General features: G+C 44.3%; 2 protein-coding genes and 1 long non-coding RNA gene across 4 annotated transcripts; 1 reads left to right on the top strand and 2 right to left on the bottom strand.

Annotated features, from left to right (window-relative positions):
* Nucleotides 1-662: 662 nt before the first annotated feature.
* Nucleotides 663-10,922, bottom strand: CCNT1 (cyclin T1). 2 transcript variants are annotated; one of them, XM_082205602.1, is made up of 9 exons: nt 10,705-10,915; nt 9,383-9,464; nt 8,013-8,141; nt 7,205-7,265; nt 5,853-5,915; nt 5,453-5,498; nt 3,119-3,282; nt 2,779-2,849; nt 663-2,371 (listed from the first exon to the last, which is right to left on the bottom strand). In XM_082205602.1, the coding sequence occupies exons 1-9, from the start codon at nt 10,878-10,880 to the stop codon at nt 1,007-1,009; spliced, it is 2,157 nt and encodes a 718-aa protein (XP_082061728.1). In that variant the 5' UTR covers nt 10,881-10,915; the 3' UTR covers nt 663-1,006. The 2 variants fall into 2 exon arrangements, 1 of the variants encoding a protein (XP_082061728.1); XR_014215078.1 differs by lacking the exon at nt 3,119-3,282 and having other exon boundaries at nt 2,302-2,371; nt 10,705-10,922.
* Nucleotides 10,923-11,985: 1,063 nt separating this feature from the next.
* On the bottom strand, nt 11,986-16,177 carry LOC309523008. Its single transcript, XR_014215199.1, has 3 exons — nt 14,495-16,177; nt 13,195-14,165; nt 11,986-12,290 (listed from the first exon to the last, which is right to left on the bottom strand). It is a non-coding gene; the product is annotated as an uncharacterized lncRNA (long non-coding RNA).
* A 700-nt stretch (nt 16,178-16,877) lies between these two features.
* Nucleotides 16,878-21,027, top strand: SPMIP11 (sperm microtubule inner protein 11). Its single transcript, XM_082206554.1, has 4 exons — nt 16,878-17,177; nt 17,981-18,118; nt 19,731-19,875; nt 20,842-21,027. Exons 1-4 carry the CDS (start codon nt 17,093-17,095, stop codon nt 20,888-20,890), a joined length of 417 nt encoding a protein of 138 aa, XP_082062680.1. The 5' UTR covers nt 16,878-17,092; the 3' UTR covers nt 20,891-21,027.
* The last annotated feature ends 575 nt before the right edge of the window (nt 21,028-21,602 follow it).

The raw sequence follows: 21,602 nt of genomic DNA, 5'->3' as shown, positions 1-21,602 counted from the left end.
CCCATAATGCAGTTTAAGTACAATTTAAAGCATCCCAGAATCACGATTACTGTTCTAACATTCACATTGACTTTCTGCCTCCCTTCCCACTCCTCTTCCCAAACTAACCCCCACTTCCAGATAAGTTGCTGCAAAGACCCTCTTTTTTGAAGGCACCCTCAGAGTTCCTGCAGGAAGACACAGTCCTGACCACCTTTATAACGCAGTCCCATCAAAACAGTAGCAGGGCACCCAAATGGAAGCAATGTGGTCAAGGCAGGAAGTGAAAGGTTAAGGAAGACACGTTCCCACATCCTTCCCGCTCAGCAGGAAGGGCTGGACAAAGCCAGAAACTAAAACACACAATTTGCTGTTTCCAAAGTTTCTTGGAAATACGGGTCTGCCATCTGTCTCCATGCTCACTGGTAAGCAACCAAAAGCAATAGTAGGGAGAAATTGAGGGGGGGGGGACTCCACCCCCTACCCAACCATTACGCTTCTAGTTAATGTTCATGCCTTCCTCAAGAGAGTTTTCATGCCTTTTCATCCTATCAAACCTTCACTGCCTTCCATTCAGAGGGAAGCAACATTTAAGGAGTGAGCAGAGCCCATGAGGCCGGCCTGCATTTCAGTTTCTGCTGTAATCCCCTTCCTTTGTCCACCTTAGAAAAATAAAATCAACACTAAGAACATATATAACTTATTTTTAAATTATTTTAAATGTCTTTTAGGAGAAAGACTGCAACAATTTTAAATAGCCCTATGCCATCTCCTGTCGGTTCACGACCTTCAAATCAGTCTGACAGGAAACATATCCCCATTTCTTTCCAGTAGGACTGGAGGGGAGGGGAAGCACATGGAGAAAGATGGGTGCATCTTTTCACAGCTTCAAGGGCTCCACATTCTCATACCAATAATACAAATGTTTTAAAAAGGGGTTCGGGCATTCACACAAGGCAGTGGAGATCACTACGAGCAACATGCCCTCAGCAGACGGCAGCCCAACCTCAGTAGTTAAAAACGGGAATCACTTGGGGAGAGGCGGCAGGGGAGGGGGAGGTTCTGAAGGTAGAGGGGGCGGCCGTGGTTTATCCACACTCGCAGCAGCCCTGGGGTTCAAGTACTCGCCATATGAATGTACAAAGTCAAAGGTGGGAGGCTGGGTGGGTTGCATGCCCTGTGCGCTGAGCAAGGAGTGCAACATGTTCACTGTATCCTGGTAATCAATGGCCTGGTTCATGTTATGCCCGTTGGCCCCGGCAGTGCTCTTGTCCAGTTTCCCAGGAGCCCCTCTGGTTTTGCTGCCCTGGACAAAAGGGAGACCAGCTGCATCCAAGCTGTGCCCAGGGTGCTGGGGAAAGGGAAACGGCATGGGGGGCCCTTTTGAATTCTTGCTGATTTTCGGCTGATGTTCATGTGCCGCAGATGAGGCCTCCTCAGAAAGTGGTCTCTTGCGGAAGGAACAAATTGGGACAAAACCTTTATGGGATGCAATGCCACTTTGGTTCCCATGCTTGGAGTCCACGGGCCGCTTGGTGCTGGCAACAGGCTGTGCATGCGAATGTTTGTGAGAATGGTGGTTGTGGTGGTGGTTAGAAGAATGGACCTTATGTTTTTCCTTGTGCTCTCCTCGGCTCTTGCCGCTGCTTTCATCAGAAGAGCCCGGTCGTTCAGACAGAGTCGGCACCTTGATGCGCATTTTTATTTCCTCCGGTTTGGAGGAAGAGACAGCAGTCTTGTCCCCTGGTGCAGTCAGCCGAACTTTGAGGGCAGATGAGGTCTTATCAGGCTTTTCAGTGGGGAGCCGTTCAGAACCATCAGAGCTGCCACCCAATGGGATTTTCAGAATGATGGGAGATGGGTTATTCTCTTGCTGCTGCACATCCCGTTCCCGCTGCTGTTGCACAAGCAGGTTCTGAGCAGCATAGGCATATTGAGAACGTACATTTGCCTCCATGTTTTCCAGCTCACGTTTCTGTGCAGCTAGTTCTTCAGCATGTTTGGCACGATACTCCTTTAATGATACTTTTGCCAGTGGTGCACTTTTAATGCTCTGCTTAGAGAAGGGGCCACTACTGTTATCGAGATGGGGATGATCTGTGCTGGAAGACATTTCACTGGCCCTGTGGCTGACCTCCAATTTATGTGACGGGTGTTGAGCCATCCAGCTGTCTGCTGACATCACATCTGTGCCAAGGTCCCCTGGAGAGTCGCCTGCCGCACCTGAAAGCGAAGCAAGGCCTCCAGCTGTCGAGGAAGTAGACATGCTCATCAGACCTGCAATGGTTGTGTCAGAGGAGCTTCTGGAGATCATGCTGAGAATGGTCTGTTCTGAGAGGCAATCATCATCACCTTGATCATCAGTCTTTGATTTCCTAGCTGCCTCGCAGGCCTAGGGGAAAAAACAAAAGCAGTACCAACTTTAGAATGCCAGATCTCTCTCCTGGACAGACGAAGGAAGGAAGCTGTCCTGTTATGCCATTTCCATAAACATTTTTTCCATTCACAAATTGTCTTGCAAGAAAATAGAATACAGCGTACAACATTTGATCCTGCCACTTTAGAAAATTCTATTATTGGAGAAGGCTGCAGTAAGGGGGTCTACACCCCAGCTTCCTGTCTGATGAAACCTTTGGATAATTCAAAAAAATATAGAAGGGTTTAAGCATATACCTCTTGACTATTCATCTCCTCACAGCCAGAAGATGTTTATTATACATATATTTCTGCATTACTTATCAAACTGAAGAGCACACACAACTTTGCCAACTCATGCTCAGAGTTTACAGAGGACCTTACCCGCCAATTCCTGATTCGTTTCAGCCGGTTAGGTGTTTTCTCAAGGATCTGCAGGAATTCATGAGTAAGTTCTGCAAGATAAACACAAGAACACCAAGTAGTAAGAGGCGTGGAATTTACAAGCCAGAACCCAAAGGGTGCTTTAACTTCTGCCCTTGCCAGCAACAGATGGAGCAGTCCTGGGACTAATAATACTGGCTCAAGTTATCAAATTAATCCCACTTAATTTTTTATTGCCATGCTGGAAACCTTGGTGAGAATGTCCCTTAGAAGTAAGGTATCAAGGTAATAAAATACCTCATTGTGCATGGGAATGTATTTGACCTTGCTCCAAACTTACCATCCAAGAGTTCCAGAGTTACAGTGCCATCAACGTACTCCCACCAGTGCTTCCCGTCCATGGAGACTGGGATCTCCCAGTTGGACCACTTACAGGCCAAGTGGATGCAGACGCAGGCCACAACGGGAGGGGTGTACTGCAGGCTGAAGGTGGTTAGGTGAAGGCTGACATCACCAGCAGGGAGAGAGAAACAGAAAGCTGTAAGCTCCCAAGCCTGAACGGCAGCAGCACACACAACCGCCCGCTGGACAGACACTGCAAGAAGTGAGCATCCCTCAGCTTTAAAAGCCTTAATTATCCTGCATGGTCAAGCAGGCCCTGCTTAAAACAACACTGTTTCAGCCTTCTTCCACGAGGTTTTCCAGGAGCTCCCGTCAGCCTGGAGCTCCAGGACCCCCATACGGCCAACAGGGCAGGCAAAGGGAAAATGCTGCATTTGAAGTTACTATTTTGGGGTTCCACTGGGCTGGATTATCCAATAGCACCAGAGAACAATCTCAAGTGATTTGGGCTACTTGGCTCTTTTTCAAAGGAATTTTATTCACCTGGCCAAAAAGTGCCAGAAACCTCCAGATACGACAATCTGATCAGTGATGGCAGTAGATTTTTGCATCAGATCCAAAAGCCAACAGTCAAGCAGTTGTGCCTTAGACAAACTGTAGTTCCCTTTAAGCTTTGGCCAGTTCCACAGAGCATCAAACCACCTTGCATGACAACAACCTAATAGGTATGGGCCCCAGAAGCCTGATAACAAAGAGATGCTGGCAAGATATTACTTTACTCATGGTACATTTCTATCCCAACAAGCTCTTCTGGAGACACACTACAGGGCAAGGCATTGATTTGTAAATGGTGTCTGCTGGGACAAAAATGGTCCTTGGGAGATGTGCCAGCTGTTCTTTCCCTCCCCTACACCAGTTGCCAGGGATGAAAAAAGGGTGAAGAGGAAGAAGCAACTGCTATGATGATGGGACTTGCAAGGAGCGTTTTGAGAAGGATGAGGCCTCAAGCCCATTCCATCCCCCTCCTTCTAAATAAATTAATCTCCAGCAGAATTAGTACTCTTTGGATATTACACATCAGCTGACTATATACTCTGCAACAAGGTAACCCAAATAAGCAAATCTACATGTATGTTATTTCACATTTTTAAAATCCTACAAGAAATTAGAAAGAGAACTCAAACCCCATTAATTGATCACAGGAAGGCCTCTGAAATTTCACAAGGCACAACATATGTCACCAAATTTCTATATGCCCTACTTTAAAAAAATAGTAAAATCTTCAGGATGCTGACTGCTGTATTAGACACAAAATTCCCTACTTCAATCCTCCATGAAGTACAAAGCTGAAACATTTAAACAGCTGCATATACCAGGCCACATCTGAATTCAGAGAAAACTACCGTATTTTTTGCTCTATAAGACTCACTTTTTCCCTCCTAAAAAGTAAGGGGAAATGTGTGTGCGTCTTATGGAGCGAATGCAGGCTGCGCAGCTATACCAGAAGCCAGAACAGCAAGAGGGATTGCTGCTTTCACTGCGCAGCGATCCCTCTTGCTGCTCTGGCTTCTGAGGTTCAGAATATTTTTTTTCTTGTTTTCCTCCTCCAAAAACTAGGTGCGCCTTGTGGTCTGGTGCGTCTTATAGAGCGAAAAATACGGTAGTTTGTATGGGTGTCTGAAACACTGTCAAGAAGAGTACTAAACTGAGCAATGGTTATCAAAACAAAATCTAAACATGAAGTATAAAATCTATAGAACGGCAGCCTTTGCACACAATATAGTTCCAAAAAGTGATTTCAACCGTGTTGCAGGGTTCAAACACTGAAGAGGCATCTCTCTTCTGGAGAATTCTAGATTGAAAAAAGCCAGCTCAAGCCAACAATTTAGCTTCTTCCAAAAGAAAATCTATTTCTTTTCATCTCAGATGAATGCTGTTAAGTTTTCACTGACTTCTAGATAGAAAGATCCAGTCTGATCCACACTTACTAGCAAAGCAATGTTAGCCTGAAATTATAAATAGCCAGCCACCTATGGCAAACAAGAATTGTTTCAGGGTAACCAGGCAGGAAATGCTAGTAAAAGCTGTTTATTTTTCAGTTTAGGCCACAAACATAGGCTAGTACATGGCTAGTAGCATTGTCAACTTATTTTCTAGGAGATTTCTTCAGAACAAAACCTTAATTTATTCTAGAGTAAGATGTGTAGTGCCCTGATATTCAAATGCGCAATAAAGCATTTCTTCTGTAAGTTTAGAAGGATGTTCTTCTACAGTTGTCAAGAACTACATTCCCAAATAAAAAAGCTAATAAAAGTAAGCCTTCAACACGTACCTGTTGGTAGCCATGAAGTAGGACGTCTGTGCCAGATCCTTGCTGGCTGAAAGAAAAAAGGAAAACCACGTGTTAGTGCTGCAAAGCACCTCTTTAATATACAACAATATGTTTCTATTGGGAAATAGCTCAGCATATTGAATTTACTTTGATTATATATATACTCATCAGCTGTAAATGCCTACTTTAATACTGCCATACTCTGAAAGTTTGTATCCAACTCATTACCACCATATTAAGCCAGGGTAAGGGGTGAATATTTAGTATAGCAACACCCTCTCTGTTTTACTTGTTCCTTTGACCAAGAAACAATTTGTCGGCTAAGAAACACAACCACTTCTGTGTGAAAGTGTCATAAAGTGCTGTGCCAGAATCACAGCAGTGTTGAATCACTGCTTACCTCGCACTAGCTGTGTGCATTTCACCACATGAGTGTGAGGATGATCTATGGTGATCTCAAACCCTGGAAGAAAAACAGGTGACAGTTAGGTCATGGATATAACATACTTGTGCTTCTACGTACCACAAATGCCTCTGGATCCTGGGAGGCAAGTAGATTGCTCATTCTTCCCCATTAAAGCTCATGCTGTTTTCAGTTGCAAGCAAGAAGAAAACACAATATCTTCCTAGGTTCAAATGAATCTGTTATCCAGCACAAGGAAATGACAGAAACATCTAGCTTCTAAGGCAACCATATTCTCTGCTGCAAATATACTAAAATACAACTGAACATTCTAAATCAGAAAACTAACCTGTATTAAAACAATAGGAAAAGAAAATTCTACAATCTACTGGAAGAGGGCTTTTCCTGTCACTCCAAACACCAACAAGCAATGTTTTCCTCTTAAGCAACAGATGCTCACTGAGTATAAACCTAGTTTTTAAATGGTTTCTTTTAAGGGGAAATGTTTGGCCCAGCTATGGACTGGTCTGAGAAGTCCCAATGGGCAATGGCTCGGGAAAGACAATAAAAAAAATATTTATTTGAAGCCTTGCCTTCTGCCAGACAGTAACTACTACCAGCAACAATTAAGTTAAGCAAGTTCTTCCTCTGCGATGTTCTTTGATGAAAGTGTTACTGGAATAATTTTGTTGTGTCCCTTGCAGCCAGGGATAACTTCTTTGTACATTGGGGACTAAAATTTATATACCACTTGATTGTAAGAAAACCTCTGAGGTGTTTTCAAAAAAGTGTTTGAAATATCTGCATATAACAAGCAAGACTGGGCATCATATCATTCATCTAATTACAGTGAGAGATAGTATCTGTAAGCCAAGAGGTTACCAAAGGCATAGAAAAAATATTGTTTCAGCTATCAAAAAAACCTGTTTGAATTAGTTACAAAGCAGCAAAAGCTCAACAATTCATGTCAGTTTGTCTGGGTATCCAGTTCCCACCCTGCATGACCAAGCTAATCATACAATTGGAACAATAGGCTGTCATGTTGCTAAGCCTTCAATCCAGAGTACACTGCATGGAACCTGAACAATATAAATCCTGTTGAAAAAGAACCCAAACCAATTTTTGCATTCATACTGGTTTACAAGAATGTCAATAAATTCACCCTAAACAAAACATATCAAACAAGTCATAAATTGTGAGGTTTGTCGCCTGGACTGATGCTCTCCCACACTGGCCAGCTGTGCCTCTGCCCTCCAGCTGTGAAGAAGACTGGGATTAGACTCTCCACTCTGCGGAACTTTCCTGGGTCTGAGATTCATGAAGCAGCCCGTCCGCTTGGAAAAACTTACCCAGGGTCTGCAGTATTATGCTCTCTAGAATGACCAGGTCTTGGGCTTGTTGCAGGTAAGCCTGGGGTTGAGAGGACAGGCAGGTTACTTGTGATGAGGCACTCTGTATCAAGCCTGCATATTTCTAACACTCTCTTGGGGAGGCAAAAAAATATCAAGGGGGAATCTTTATCATAGTCAATGCTGGAGAGAATTGGCACAAGCATCCCATTCCCAGGGGAAAAAAGTTAAGTGCCCAATAGAGGCACTTGCTCAAGAGGCTGCTCTTGATTCCATAATGGCTTCAACTGCCATGAAGTTATCAGTGTGTGTTAAAAATTGGCCCTTTCCTTCAATTTGGCTTCAGAATAAAGCTTCCCCCTTGTTGGCAAGGTTAGATGTGCTGGTCCTGTCAGGAAGGGCTGTGGTGAGATGTAAAACAATATGCTTAACAATCCTCCTGTTTGAATGGCAGTGACAGGAATGAATTTCAAACAACGTTTTCTGTGTCACCATAAGAGGGTGATCCTGGCAGGCAATATCCACCCATTAATACAAACAGTGCTACACATCTGGCTTTAATTCACAACACTCTAGCAGGAACACACAGGACAGACAAGCTATTTGGCTTACAAAACCCCAGAGCTTTCTGTACTATGCACCAGCAATATTCAAGAACTAATTACTATTGTTCAGATAATATTCCAACAAAGCTGTATAGCACTCTAGATCCAATGAAGCACAGGGGACTTGCACTGCCAGGATTCGTCCTTTCCCCTCCCTCACTTGTTGAGCACTGTATATGTTTCACAGGTATTCCGTTACTTACCTCACTCCTGGTATCTGGAAGCGCCTCTTGAGGATGCAGACAGGCATGAGCGACCTTGATGACATGCTCCAGTTTTCGCGGTTGCTCCTCCACCTTGGCTGCCAGGAAAAGGGCAGCTGGTGCTACAGACTTTACAGAGAAAATAAATTTAAATGCAACATCCTCTTTCAAATGGCAGCAAACATCCTTGGTCTCAAAAAGTCCAGAGAAAGTATCTTACCAACAACTTAGAATTGATAGTTCTACTATTTGACTAAATGTCCACAAGCTGAATTGTATATACAAACATTATAAGATTCATCTGGCAAGGAATCATAACCTGCAGAACATACTGGATTGTATAAAACCCATGTTTTATATGAAAGCTATTAAACAGTAGACAACCAGTGCTAATTTGGGATATAACTACCTGGCTTTTCACACTGCACAAATTATGCCGAGTAGAAGCTATAATTTAATGCAGAGAATGGTTTCTGGGAATTATAGGCTTATTTTTTTCCTTAAAAACATTATGACTCCAGGTCTTATCATCACAGGAAAAACTAAGTTACAAAAATGAACAACTTCTTCAAGGAACTGTGGGTGCAAGTTTTCAAGTTTTCCTGGGCCATTCTACTGTTGATCCTTAAGTGAAGACCACTGCTAAGTTGATGATCAATTTAGGAGCTACCTTGGTCACCATAGAGTCCAAAACTTGATACAGATCTATTGAAACAGAAACCTAGGTTAAAACCATCCAGTTTTATATGAAATGTGTGCCCTGTTAGTTACAGCATCCAAGTTTTAAAACGTGTTGCCTCAGGAAGTTTACCTTCCTCTCTTCTTCTTTGTCTTTATGGACATCAGCAAAATGGTATTGTTCCTATAAGCATTTGGCCTAGGTGATGCCTCTAAGTTCATTCATGGATTTGCTATTGCTGTTGCCACTACATTTCACTCTTCTATTATTTTATTGTTTAACTATTAGCGTGAACTAGTGAACACAAAATGAATCTGTTCATGTTCTGTTCTTATTTATGTATAATTGCTAGCGACCTTAAATGTATTTTTAGATCAGAAAAATGAGATCAAATGTTTAATAGAGAGATTATCTACACTCTTCATAATAAATTATTTGGAATCAATTTCTGAAAAATGTGACATAGAATAAAACCTTTAAAGATTTCCACCACAATACTCAGCACACACCCTTTCTCTTAATCTGCTTGGGATAAGGGAGAATATGAAACATAGCTATGTACAATTCTAACTAAGAAAAAGTACTAATACATGTGATACAAATGTATTTTCAATCTTTGCTGGAAGGGACCCAGAGTGGCTGGAGAAACCCTGTCAGATGGATAGGGTAGAAATAAATAAATAATACTTACATTTCGATGAAATTGAGTAAAGGATTGAACCATGTAGAACCGATGCATGTAGACAATAGCCGTATTGATAGTCAGTTGGGAACTAGTTTCTTGTGGTTAAGGAAAAAGCAGACAAAGGCTTTCCAAGCATATTTTAAAAGGGTTATCTGCAAATTGTAGGTTTTAAGGGGCTGCACTGCCCCATGTATTCTAATCTTCACAACACACACTGATGTGAATCCGTGTTTTTGAGGTAACGTACATCACACATTAACAAATCCCAAATGTCTACAAAATGATTAGAACACCTAACTTTCAGATGCAGGCTTACACAGGAAGTTCAACACGAATAAATGCTAAAACAATATTGGGCTGCAATATTATATTGCAATATTGGGCTGCAATATTATATTGGTGCTTACTATAGAGTAAGCACCAATGGGACTTCCAAATAAACATGCATGGAATCACACTAAGTGCCATATGACCTTTAAGTAAACTCACTATACTAAGGCTACAGTCATAATACCACTTATCTAGGAATAAGCCCCACTACACACAAAAGGACTTATTTCCTAGTAGACCTGGCTAGGATTGTACTGACAGTAAACAGACCCTCTCTCTCAACACACATCTAAACACACATACACAAACGTTAATTTTCCAGGCTGAATCACATCTTTGAAATCAGAAACAAGCTTTAAAGCACTGCTAAGGGCTCACCAACATTTACTCTTTAATAATCAAGAAACCTAATACAGGAAACACTGACGGAATTTTGGCTGCATTTTGAAAAAATATATCCCAATTAAGTATAACTAGCATTATCCTGCGCAAAAGAGAAATGTCCGTACAGGAACCGAGACTGGCCTCTTTTCCCACCAGCAAATAACCCTCTTAAAATTTAGCTCAAATCTTAGATTCGCAATCCCAAGCCAAGCCGGCCTGCTAACAAACGAGTGCGCCTTCCAAGTTGTTGCTCAATAACTGCTTCCTCTCCCGGCCCGATCAAGGCTTCAGGGCCTAGTCTCCTCTCCCCGACCCCACCTAGTTCCACCCCAGCCTTCTCGCGTCGCGGAGTCGACCCTCCGCGGCCAACCGTAAACGCGTCCGAACTCCCACCCGCTCCCGAGCCAACGCGCGGTCTTTGTAGGACGCGGCCTAATAACGTGCCCCGTTCTAAGCCGGCCGCCAACCACCGCGAGGCCCCGGGCTTGGTCTCTCGCCCCACAGGCTTCAGCCCTGGCGAGGCCTAGTTCGCCCAGCGGCCCAAGCGCGCTTCCCGCACCCCGCTCAGCCCAGCCCCAGCTCGAGCTGCCGCGGCCTAGTCCCCCAATGGATACACAGTCAGGCGCTGGCCCATATCCTGAAGCAGGTTGGCTGCCTGCTGCCGGTACGACAGCTCCTTGTCTGGGTCGAGCCCCGCGCGCCGGGAAGGGCTGCGCGCCAGCTGCTCTCGGCTGAAATACCAGCGCCCTCCGCCGCCTCTTGCTGCAGCCGCCGCGCCACACACCGCCATGATGGCCGCCGTCGCCGTCGACAACCACGCATGCGTGTGGAGACGCACGCACCGCGCACCGGCCTACGCTTGCGTGACCTCGCCCAAGAGAGTCTGTGCGTGCATGCGTGCGTGCGTGCGTACTTCCGTTTCCTCTCCCGCTGGGAGAAAGAAAGGAAGAGGATGTGCGTGCCGAACTTCCGGTATTGGCTTGTGGGGGCGGGGCGTAACGTTGACAGTTACGTTTCAGATGCGTCGGTCGATGCCTCCCATCTCTATGGCGATCGTCGTACGGAGTCGAAGAAGCGCCATAGAGGCAAAAATGGTAGAGTGACACGCAAAGAAGAGGGACTCACATGAGCCTTGTTTTTGTTCGTTTTAGTCTGTGCCAGTGTGGTGTTAACCTTCTGCACGTCTTAAATTACGCTGGTAAATTTTTAAGCGATGGTTTCACGCTTCCGCTTCGAGGTCCCCCCTCCCCCCGCTACAACCAAGCGGTGTATATTGTGATAGGAATTTTATGGTCTTAGATATATGGTAGTGTTCATAACTGCACATACATAGATCAACACAGGAAGACCGACCTGGAACCATTTTGATTCCTAAACTGACCAAATCCTTTCTCTGCAAGGTTAAACTGGAAAAGCCTCCCCATTGTCTCTTTCCTCACAAATCCTGTCTCAAAGATATGAATAAGGTGTGAGCCTGTGACCTGGCCCAGGAAATAAGTATTTTACCACTACAAAAGAATGGCCAGGCTCCCCAGGAAATCCAATCAAGTAACTTGCCAGACAGGAGACAAACTGTGACAGGAGTAAAACAACATTTAAATTTCTGTGATGTAGGTGGGATGTATCTGAGGAGTGGTCTTAGGTTACACCCCTTCTGTGATGTATGCATAATGTTTCTGGGGGTGGTCTTGATCTAGAGGATGGGAATTTCAAAAGTCTTTATAAGCCCTTGCACAGCATTTTTGGGGGTCCTCTTCCTCTCCTGCGTGTGAGGGGAGCACCCTGATGCAACAGATCAATAAAGCTCAAGCTTACTAGCTGCTTTTCTTCTCAATATTCTCTGGTTGGCTTCTGTTATTTTCTCCTACCAATAGAGAACCTATGCAAGGACTCTATTGAGAAGCAAAGCAGCTAGTAAGCCTGATCTTTATTGATCTGTTGCAACAGGGTCCTCATTCACCACACACAGGAGGGAGGAGGAACCCAGAACAATGGTGTGCAAGCCCTTATATAGATTTTTGAAATTGCCACCCTATAGATCAAGACCACCCACAGAAACATCATACCTACATCACAGAAAGGGTGGTCAACAGGAGAAATCTAAGTGCTTTGTTTACCTCCTGTCTGCCAGATTACCTGTTTAATGGTCACTTGATTGGATTGCATGGGGAGCCTGGCCAGTCTTTTGTAATGATAAATACTTACCGTATTTTTTGCTCCATAACACTCACTTTTTTCCTCCTAGAAAGTAAGGGGAAACGTCTGTGTGTGTTATGGAGCGAATGCCTGCGGATGGCGGGGGGATCTGCTGCAGTCGTGAGCAGAGGATCCATGGTTCCCCTTCCTTCCCTCCTCCGTGGCTCGCTTTGAAACAGCAAAGAGGGAGAAGAGCCGCTGAGTGGGGAGGAGAGAGGGACAGAGAGCATGCTTGCTTTAAAGGAGCAAAGTGGGAGAGGAGAGGACCCGCTTACATGAGTGTAAGCAGCTCCTGTCCGGTTGGCTCCTTTAAAGCAAGCAGGCTCTCTGTCCCTCTCTCAGCTGGCTAAATAGCAGCAAAGTTTTTCAGCTCGCTAAGCCGGGGAGGTGGGAGAGAAGCAGAGCCTGCTTGCTTTAAAGGAGCAAAGCGGGAGAGGAGAGGAGCCTTCTCCTCTTATACCCCTCGCCTGCATTATTAGCAGCATCCTTCTCCACACACCCCACACGTGTTCCTTGTCCCTTGAGTGCTTTTCCTTCTCTTCCCACTTAAAACGTGGTTACAAAGCACAGATCCACATGGATCCTCAGGATTTTTGCACTGGGTCACCCCAAATTCACCATCAGATCACACAGCATGTCCATGGCTACAGCTTGCACCAAAAAAATCACACACCCACTGTTGCCTGGGGCCGCAGTGGTGCAAAAACGTAGTTACAAAGCATGGATCCACAGGATTTTTGCATTGGGCTACCCCAAACTCACCGTCAGATCACATGTCTGTGGCCACAGCATGAACCACAAAAATCATACATCCACTGTTTCGTTTAGAATATTTTTTTTCCTTGTTTTCCTCCTCTAAAAACTATGTGCGTGTTATGGTCGGGTGCGTGTTATAGAGCGAAAAATACGGTACTTCCTGAGCCAGGTCAGGCTCATACCCTATTAATATCTTAAATGTGCCCTTAAGACAGGATTTGTAAAGGGAAAGACAATGGGGAGGCTTATCCATTTTCCTTTGACCTTGCAGAGAAATAATTGAGGTCATTTTGGGAAACAAAAATGGTTTCAGGTCGGTCTTCCTGTGCTTTTCTTAAAAAAATTTGCCCCACAAATAATAACATGGTATGTTGTAAGTGGATGCCTTTGTGTAAATATAGGATATCACATAAAAATAACACATGTTGCATTTTGATACTAAATTACTTGCAGCATTCTAACACTTTGGGAGAAACATTTACTCAAGAGTGGTCTATGCTTTTCACTTAGCAGGAAGGTCCAATAAGGAATGGAAGATGCAGTTTTGTTTGTTTCTGCCTTTTTGTGTGTTTTCAGGTGTCAAACTTACGTAGCTCTCCATCATACTACAGCAGCAACAATCCCTGATGAATCCCTTTAGGGCTTTCATATAAACCATGTCACCTTGCCATAGGTTTGGACAGGTTTGGACATGTCATGAGAGAGATGTCCTTGCCTTGACCTTTCTATGGGATTTTAGTATTATAGGCTCTGGTCTTGCACTGTGGGGAAATTGCTCACTTGCTCTTAAGGGACGAAAAAGCTAGTTGCAGTCTGGATACACTTGTCGAATTCAAACTGAGTCCAATTAGAATTTAGATAGCACCATGGTTCTCAACTTTTCAAACCAATCTGTAAAAAAACATTCTAAAAAGGGCGCTTGTCCAAACTCTACAAGGGACCATTCCTGCTAAATCAAGGCATGTATACCTTCATGTATCTGGTGTTTTCATGGATCCTGAAGCTTGCCTTTTTTTTTGTTAAATGAATTAGAATAATTTAAAAATTGGTAGAGAAGGTTGGCACACTGCAGAGTGTGCCAGGTGGAACATGGTCTAATCTAATTATTGGACTACACAATAGCCTGATCTATTTGTTGTTGTTGTTGTTTAGTCGTTTAGTCGTGTCCGACTTTTCGTGACCCCATGGACCAAAGCACGCCAGGCACTCCTGTCTTCCACTGCCTCCCGCAGTTTGGTCAGACTCATGTTTGTGGCTTCGAGAACACTGTCCAACCATCTTGTCCTCTGTCGTCCTCTTCTCCTTGTGCCCTCAATCCTTCCCAACATCAGGGTCTTTTCTAGGGAGTCTTCTCTTCTCATGAGGTGGCCAAAGTACTGGAGCCTCAGCTTCAGGATCTGTCCTTCCAGTGAGCTCTCAGGGCTGATTTCCTTAAGAATGGATCTTAAGAGCCTGATCTATTAGAAAGCATAAAATACCTGTTTAATGATCACTTGATTGGATTGCCTGGGGAGCCTGGCCAGTCTTTTGTAATGATAAATACTTAGTTCCTGAGCCAGGTCAGGCTCACACCCTATTCATATCTTAAATGTGCCCTTAAGACAGGATTTGTGAAGGAAAAGACAGTGGGGAGGCTTTTCCATTTTCCTTTGACCTTGCAGAGAAATAATTGAGGTCAGTTTGGGAATCAAAAATGGTTTCATGTCAGTCTTCCTGTGCTGATTTATGTATGTGCTTGGTTGGTACACTTATGAACATTTAACATATATCTAAGACCTTAAAATTTCTATCACAACATCAAACTGGTCACTGCATGCTGCAAGAGAGAGCATTGTGATAGGAATTTTATGGTCTTAGATATATGGTAATGTTCATAAGTGTACCAACCAAGCATGTACATAGATCAGCACAGGAAAACCGACCTGGAACCATTTTGATTCCTAAACTGAGCAAATGTTTTCTCTGCAAGGTCAAAGTGGGAAACCTTCCATTGTCTCTTTCCTCACAAATCTTGTCTTAAGGGCACATTTAACATATGAATAGGGTGTGAGCCTGTGACCTGGCCCAGGAACTAAGTATTTATCATTACAAAAGACTGGCCAGGCTACCTAGGCAATCCAATCAAGTTACCTGCCAGACAGGAGATAAACGACAGGAGAAAAACAACATTAAAATTTCTGTTTTAAGACCGCATTTTCTGTGATGTATGTATGATGTTTCTGGGGGTGGTCTTGATCTACAGGGTGGCAATTTCAAAAGTCTTTATAAGGCCTTGCATGCCATTTTTCTGGGTCTCTCCTCTCTCCTGCGGGTGGGGGGAGCACCTTGTTGCAACAGTTCAATAAAGATCAAGCTTACTGGCTGCTTTGCTTCTCAATATTCTCTGGTTGGCCTCTGTTATCTTCTCCTACCAATAGGGAACCTATGTAAGGACTCTATATGGGCTCTTGGATACCCCATAAGGGAAAAGAGCAATTTTTGTTTACAACAGCATCCAGCACATCGTCGCCCAGTCGGGAGGTTTGGTCTACACAATGTCAGAATTGGACCTTTAGTGTGGAGACACCTGCCATTTGGAACTTGTGTTAAATAACAGGTGCTGTCTGTATTCTGCACCTTTAATAAGCTTTTCCTTTCTAACAAGTATTTTAAGTGAATAGGGTGGTGTTGTGGACTAAACCACTGAACCTCTTGGGTTTGCTGATCAGAATGTCGGTGGTTTGAATCCTCGTGACGGGGTGAGCTCCCGTTGCTCTGTCCCAGCTCCTGCCAACCTAGCAGTTCAAAAGTACACCAGTGCAAGTAGATAAATAGGTACCGCTGTGGGCAGGAAGGTAAACGGTGTTTCCGTGCGCTCTGGTTTCCACCACGGTGTTCCATTGAGCCAGAAGAGGTTTAGTCCTGCTGGCCACATGACCCGGAAAGCTGTCTGTGGACAAACACCAACTCCCTCGGCCTGAAAGCGAGATGAGCACTGCAACCCTGTGGTTGCCTTTGACTGGAATTACCAGTAACCCTCCAGGGGTCATTTACCTTTACCTTTAAGTCGGTAATTTTTTTATTCCAGTCTGTACTGGATTGGAAATTGCTTTTAAATATGCATTTGTTGTTGATGTTTTTTATTATTAAATTGCTTCAGTGTGTTTTATGCGGATTCATAAACTGAATGAATAAAAATATCTGTACATAAACTTATTTTTAATTGTTCTGCTGTCTGAATGTTCTACTTGTTAGAATTGCAGTGCAGGAGAGTATTGTCGTGACAATGTATTACACCAATAAAATGCTGGTTAAACTGGAAATAGTAAATGAACACAACAAACTAAAATAAAATAGCTGAGAGTAGATTATAAAACTAACTTCAGACAGACTACACCTCTTCAGTACAAAAGCTTAGCAAAAGAGGTAGTTTCTTCACCTTCCTCCTAAAAGAGTATAAAGATGAGGTAAGAAACACCTCAGTGGGACGATCATGCCCGAGTTTTGGAGGTGCCAAATATTTGCCTATTAGAGTCGGAAACAAGGCTGACACACGGCACACACTTATGTACCGGTATCTTTACTCAGAACACTCCACTGAGTGAACAACCACTCTTCATGGCTGGCGTTTCAAGAAGGTTGTTTGGCTCACATCTACTAGAGACAACACCAAAAGCTGCTGTGAGCGCCGGATCTCCCTAGAGGAGAAAATACAGCCATCTGGTTAAATACATATTCCATCACTGGCTATCACATGCAAATAAATACAAGTTAACGAAGTCATAAAGTAAAACAAAAAAAAACAAAAAAACCCACAAGGTTAAGGGTCACTTCTCCCCCTTTCCTTTCTAGATACCTCCTCAAACCAAACCTCAGCACATTTTTCTCAAGGTATCACAGTTGCCCTTTCACACACTCAAGTTTTCATTGCTTAAGAAACTCCCAAGAGACAGGGCCGAGCTGCGCATCTCCATGGTAACATAGCAAACATGCTTTAGAAGGCTGAAGGCAGAAGGCTGCAGTTGGGAAGTTGTGGAGTCAGTTGAACCTACAGCAAATTAGGTGCAGGAAATGTCTTTCTTTGGATTAACTTTGATGGGATATCAAGACCCCTTTCGGGACAGAAAACTAGAATTACCAAAGTATGAAGTGCCAGGTAAGGAAACTATCCAAGAACACTTCACTGAAAAAAAAAGCTCTTCCTGGGATTCACCAGTGGTGATTGCTCTGTATGTGTACCTACACACAAAAGTCTTAACTGTCATTCCTTCATCTCGGAACCCTGGGAATGGCAGTGCTCTGAGGAAGGCTGTGGATCTTTAATGGAATTCCCACCACTGTCACTAAACTACTATTGCCAGGATTCTTGCAGGGAAACCATGATTGAAGATGGCAGAAAACTGATACAGAGCAGTTGCATAGATAAGCTCTTTGTGTGCTGTTCACACACATCACCCCTACTGTACAGGAGGTTCCTGGTTTTGTCTATTCAATCCCCTTCTGGAATTGAAGGGTTGATGGCCACCCCACAGTCTTTCAAAGGAATTATGCACTGGTCCACATCAGAGAGAATGGTTTAAGCCTTTCTCCCTCAGTGTGCTAGTTTTATGCCTAGAGATCGTTTGTATATTACTGAGATATTTTTCATCCATGCTGTCTTCCAGCTGCAATCTGAAGTGGTACATCTGGGATCTAGATTGGACTTAATTCCCTGGACACGAGGAAATTCTCCTGTCTCCAACATGACCATTTTTGTCCCTAATTTCATTACTTCTTTACTTGACTGAGGCCCCATCTGCTCAACACATTTCAAGCAGCATCATACCACTTTAAACAGTCTTGGCTTCGCCCAAATAATTTTGGGAACTCTATTCCCCTAATCCTCTTGTTCCATTTGCTTTCCATTTTGCTACATTCCAGAATTGCATTAGTTTTCTTTCTTCTTCTGTCCATCTTCAGTGGGAACACCAACCCCTAAACTGGAACTTTTCTACCCAAAGCTGCCACCCATAGGACCAAGTGGATATGATGGCACAGTACACAGGGGAAGCTGCAGGAAGTATCGAGAGGCTATCAAAAAGATGAAGCTCAAAAAATGTAGGTAAATAATTACCAGAGGCAGGGTTTAAATGGTGGTTTCAGCAAAAGCACAAGGAGCCTTTAGGATTTTGTAGAGGGACATCCATACTCATGAGTCAGAGCACTGGGACCAGGACTAGGAGCAATGACCTCTGGGTTGGCAGGAGCTGTGTGTGTGCATGCATGCAAATCTAAGAGAGTTCTGGAGGCAGGTTTGGAGGAAGGAGGAGGATTGACGGCCCCATGGTTCTTTGAAGAGGATGTCCTTGCAGGATTTCCTGTACAGATCTGGTTGGCCAGTCTGAGGACAGTATGCTGGACTAGCTGGTCCTTTGGCCTGATCCAGCAGAGCTCTGTTTATTCCTACAATGTTGGGCTCCAGGCAGGTGCGCCACCTCCATACTTGCTGCACCAGCATGACAGCTGGCCCTTCCAGACAGCAGGGAAAGACAGGGAGGAAACCTTTGGCCATGTAAAAAGGAAGTTTGTTGTCACGAATTTTTAGTGAACATGCAAACCAAGTTGCAATACTGGGTATACAACCAGGTGGAAATGTGATGTTCAAGAGTGCTCCGGAGGAAGAACAGTACAGTGGTACCTCGGGTTAAGTACTTAATTCGTTCCGGAGGTCCGTACTTAACCTGAAACTGTTCTTAACCTGAAGCACCACTTTAGCTAATGGGGCCTCCTGCTGCTGCCGTGCCGTCGGAGCACGATTTCTCTTCTCATCCTGAAGGAAAGTTCTTAACCTAAAGCAATATTTCTGCGTTAGTGGAGTCTGTAACCTGAAGCGTATGTTACCCGAGGTACCACTGTAATTTGAAATGTGTTGGGTTTAATAATCAAAAGCAATCTTTCTTGGGTACCTGGGGCTTTGATCTCTTTCTCTGATTTCTTTCCTCCTCCTCCTCCTCCTCCTCCTCCTCCTCCTCCTCCTCCTGGACAGCAGGCTAGTACCTCTAGGCAACTGATAATGAGGAACCAGTCACCTCCCACTGCCTCCTAAAAGGCTCGCGACATCTTGGGAAGCCACTTGTCTCCTAAGTGCCTGTGTCAGCTGTCACTGGAGCTTGGCTTTCCAGCTCCTCTTGCCTGCTTCTCTGTGAGCACATTTTGTGCTGACCTAGCGATGGGGAAGCTGTGGCCCTCCAGATGTTATTGGACTTATAACTCCAATCATCCCTAGCCAGCAAGACCAATAGTCGAGGATGTAATTCGAAGTCCAACATCTAGACCTGCAGTGCTGAAACCAGGGCACCAAGCAGGTTCACGAGCATTAAGGACACAGTAGTTATTGGTTCTCTGGGGAAGGGGAGGAAAAGACAAGGAGGAAATATGATAATTCTAGAAGGGTAGGGGCCATAGGTCAAAAATGGCAGATCCCATCTTTGTTTAGGGCTGGTGCATGACCGTTGAGCTTCTGAACTCATTATGTACAGCGGTAATTTAAACCTACAGATTATTAGCTATCTTCTCAAGCCTCCATTGTTGCTCCAGCTCCTGCTCAAGTCAGTGGATTTTTAGCAAGTGTTGACGGCCAGCCCAAAGCCAAGATCCTTCTCTCCCACACCTCCAGACAGCTTTTGGTTTCTCCTGTCTAACAGCCCAAGCTCTCTGTCTCTTTTTCTAGACCCAAATGAAGAGTACAGGGAACCATTGACCTGCGGACAAGAGATTGGCTGGTGGCTGCCTAAGAATCGGTCAGTCAAGCCAGAAGATGCCATCCCTTGGATAAGGGTGCAAAGGCACCCCCAGCTACGGAGCCCTATGACCAAGTGAGCATACAATGGGAAGCAGGGAATCAGCCCAACCACCACTTCACCCAGCCAGGGATGGAGGATCTCACTCTCATCTTTTAATTCTTGTGTGGAGAGCAGACATCATGGCCAAATCCACCCCATACAAATTACATTTTATCACATAGCTTCACCCAAAGAATCCACAGAACTATAATTCCCAGCACCATTTCATTGACTGCTGCTTGTGGAGGGTGTGTGTGTGTGTGTGTGTGTGTGTTTGGGGAGGTGTAATTCTGAATGCCATGACACAACAGCTTGCACCTCCTCCCATTAGGTTTCATTGGGCAGATGTAGATAGGAGATTCTGGGTGGCTGCTTTAACTGGATCCAAGCACCCTTTGTACTGTCTAAGAGATCCATGTTCTTGCTTGTCTGGAGGGCAGATAGAGGAATGGCTGCGGGTGTGTGGAAACCTTTGACCTTTGTGTGGCTGGAATATAGGCTACTGTACAAAGGTTAAGAGTCATGTGTTGCTGTGCCAGCTTTGCCTCTTACCCACTCATTTGACCCACTGCCCCCCTATAAGGCAATATGGCCCTTGGCTGGAAAAAGGTCCCCCACACATGTGCTGAGATCTGCTTCTCAAACACTGAACCTTTCTCCCCAAGGAACTGGGAACTACTGTTTGCTCCCCACAGAGGTACAGTTTCCAGTACCCTTAACAAAATACAGTTCCTAGGATTCCTGTGTGTGTGCTTTGAAGACCTTCCTCTTTCAACAAGCCTTTTAAAGTTGAGGTCTTTCCCAGTCTGCACCTATTTCGAAATGGCTTTAAAGATGTTTGTTTTTATAGCTTTGTCAATTGTTTGCCACCCTGGGCTCCTTTGGGAGGAATGGTAGGGATATAAATTTAACAATAGATAAATAAGGTCCTGGCAGCTGAAACAGTACCCCACGAGACAATGGAACAGCAATGAAATTTGTTTTCTTTGTTTGTTGTAGATTTGTTGACAGCATGATAGCGAGCGATCGCCTCTTCAGCATGTTTTGAGAACCATGTGGAACCATAATAGGAACCTGAGGCGCATGGCAGCACCACTATGTCAGTGAGAGCTCATTGGCAATAACCGGCTCCCATGTTTTAGACCTAGCGCATTTGTTCTACAAATAAATAGGAAATCAGTACAATCATCTGTGTTTGGGGGGTTTTTTGCCTGCAAAAATATTGGGAAAAGTGGGTGGATATAAATTACAAGTGAGAAACCTGTGGCTTCTAAGTGTTGTTGGGACACCAAATCCCATCAATCCAGCTAACATGTTCAATGGTCAAGGATGATGTGAGTTGTGGTCCAGAACATCTGGGGAGTCCACAGCTGGTGAAGGCTGGTCTATGGCCTTTTATCTTGTACTATATCTATGCACTCCCTGCTTCTTCTTTTAAGAATTAGTACAGGAATGAGGATTGTTCCTGACATTTCAATATCAAAGCTTGCTGTGATTTAAGTAGATGCTGGCAAATGTGTGCACCTGAGCATGTTATGTCTGCATTTGACCAATACATGTTTCATCCAGGGACAAATGGATGACATATGCCATATAGGCATGGGCAAACTCAGCCCTCCAGATGTTTTGGGACTGCAACTCCCATCACCCCTAGCTAACAGGACCAGTGGTCAGGGATGATGGGAATTGTAGTCCCAGAACATCTGGAGGGCTGAGTTTCCCCATGCCTGATGTTCTAAAGCGGAAAAAATGTTTATGGG

This window comes from Podarcis vaucheri, assembly GCF_965113315.1.
Source record: "Podarcis vaucheri genome assembly, chromosome: 2".
NCBI classification, from domain to species: Eukaryota; Metazoa; Chordata; class Lepidosauria; order Squamata; family Lacertidae; genus Podarcis; species Podarcis vaucheri.
The sequence above is the reverse complement of the archived record's forward strand: the minus strand, read 5'-3'. Positions and strand labels throughout refer to the sequence as shown.

What these genes read in the sequence shown, in the direction of transcription:
- CCNT1 (XM_082205602.1), bottom strand. Translation starts at nt 10,880, where the DNA reads ATGGCGGTGTGTGGCGCGGCGGCTGCAGCAAGAGGCGGCGGAGGGCGC. An exon ending in ATGCACACAGCTAGTGCGAG is followed by an intron (nt 5,499 to 5,852) that starts GTAAGCAGTGAT and finishes TTTTTCTTTCAG; the next exon opens with CCAGCAAGGATCTGGCACAG. An exon ending in AACGAATCAGGAATTGGCGG is followed by an intron (nt 2,372 to 2,778) that starts GTAAGGTCCTCT and finishes TTTTTCCCCTAG; the next exon opens with GCCTGCGAGGCAGCTAGGAA.
- SPMIP11 (XM_082206554.1), top strand. Translation starts at nt 17,093, where the DNA reads ATGTCTTTCTTTGGATTAACTTTGATGGGATATCAAGACCCCTTTCGG. An exon ending in ACCAAAGTATGAAGTGCCAG is followed by an intron (nt 17,178 to 17,980) that starts GTAAGGAAACTA and finishes GTCCATCTTCAG; the next exon opens with TGGGAACACCAACCCCTAAA. An exon ending in CTACGGAGCCCTATGACCAA is followed by an intron (nt 19,876 to 20,841) that starts GTGAGCATACAA and finishes TGTTTGTTGTAG; the next exon opens with ATTTGTTGACAGCATGATAG.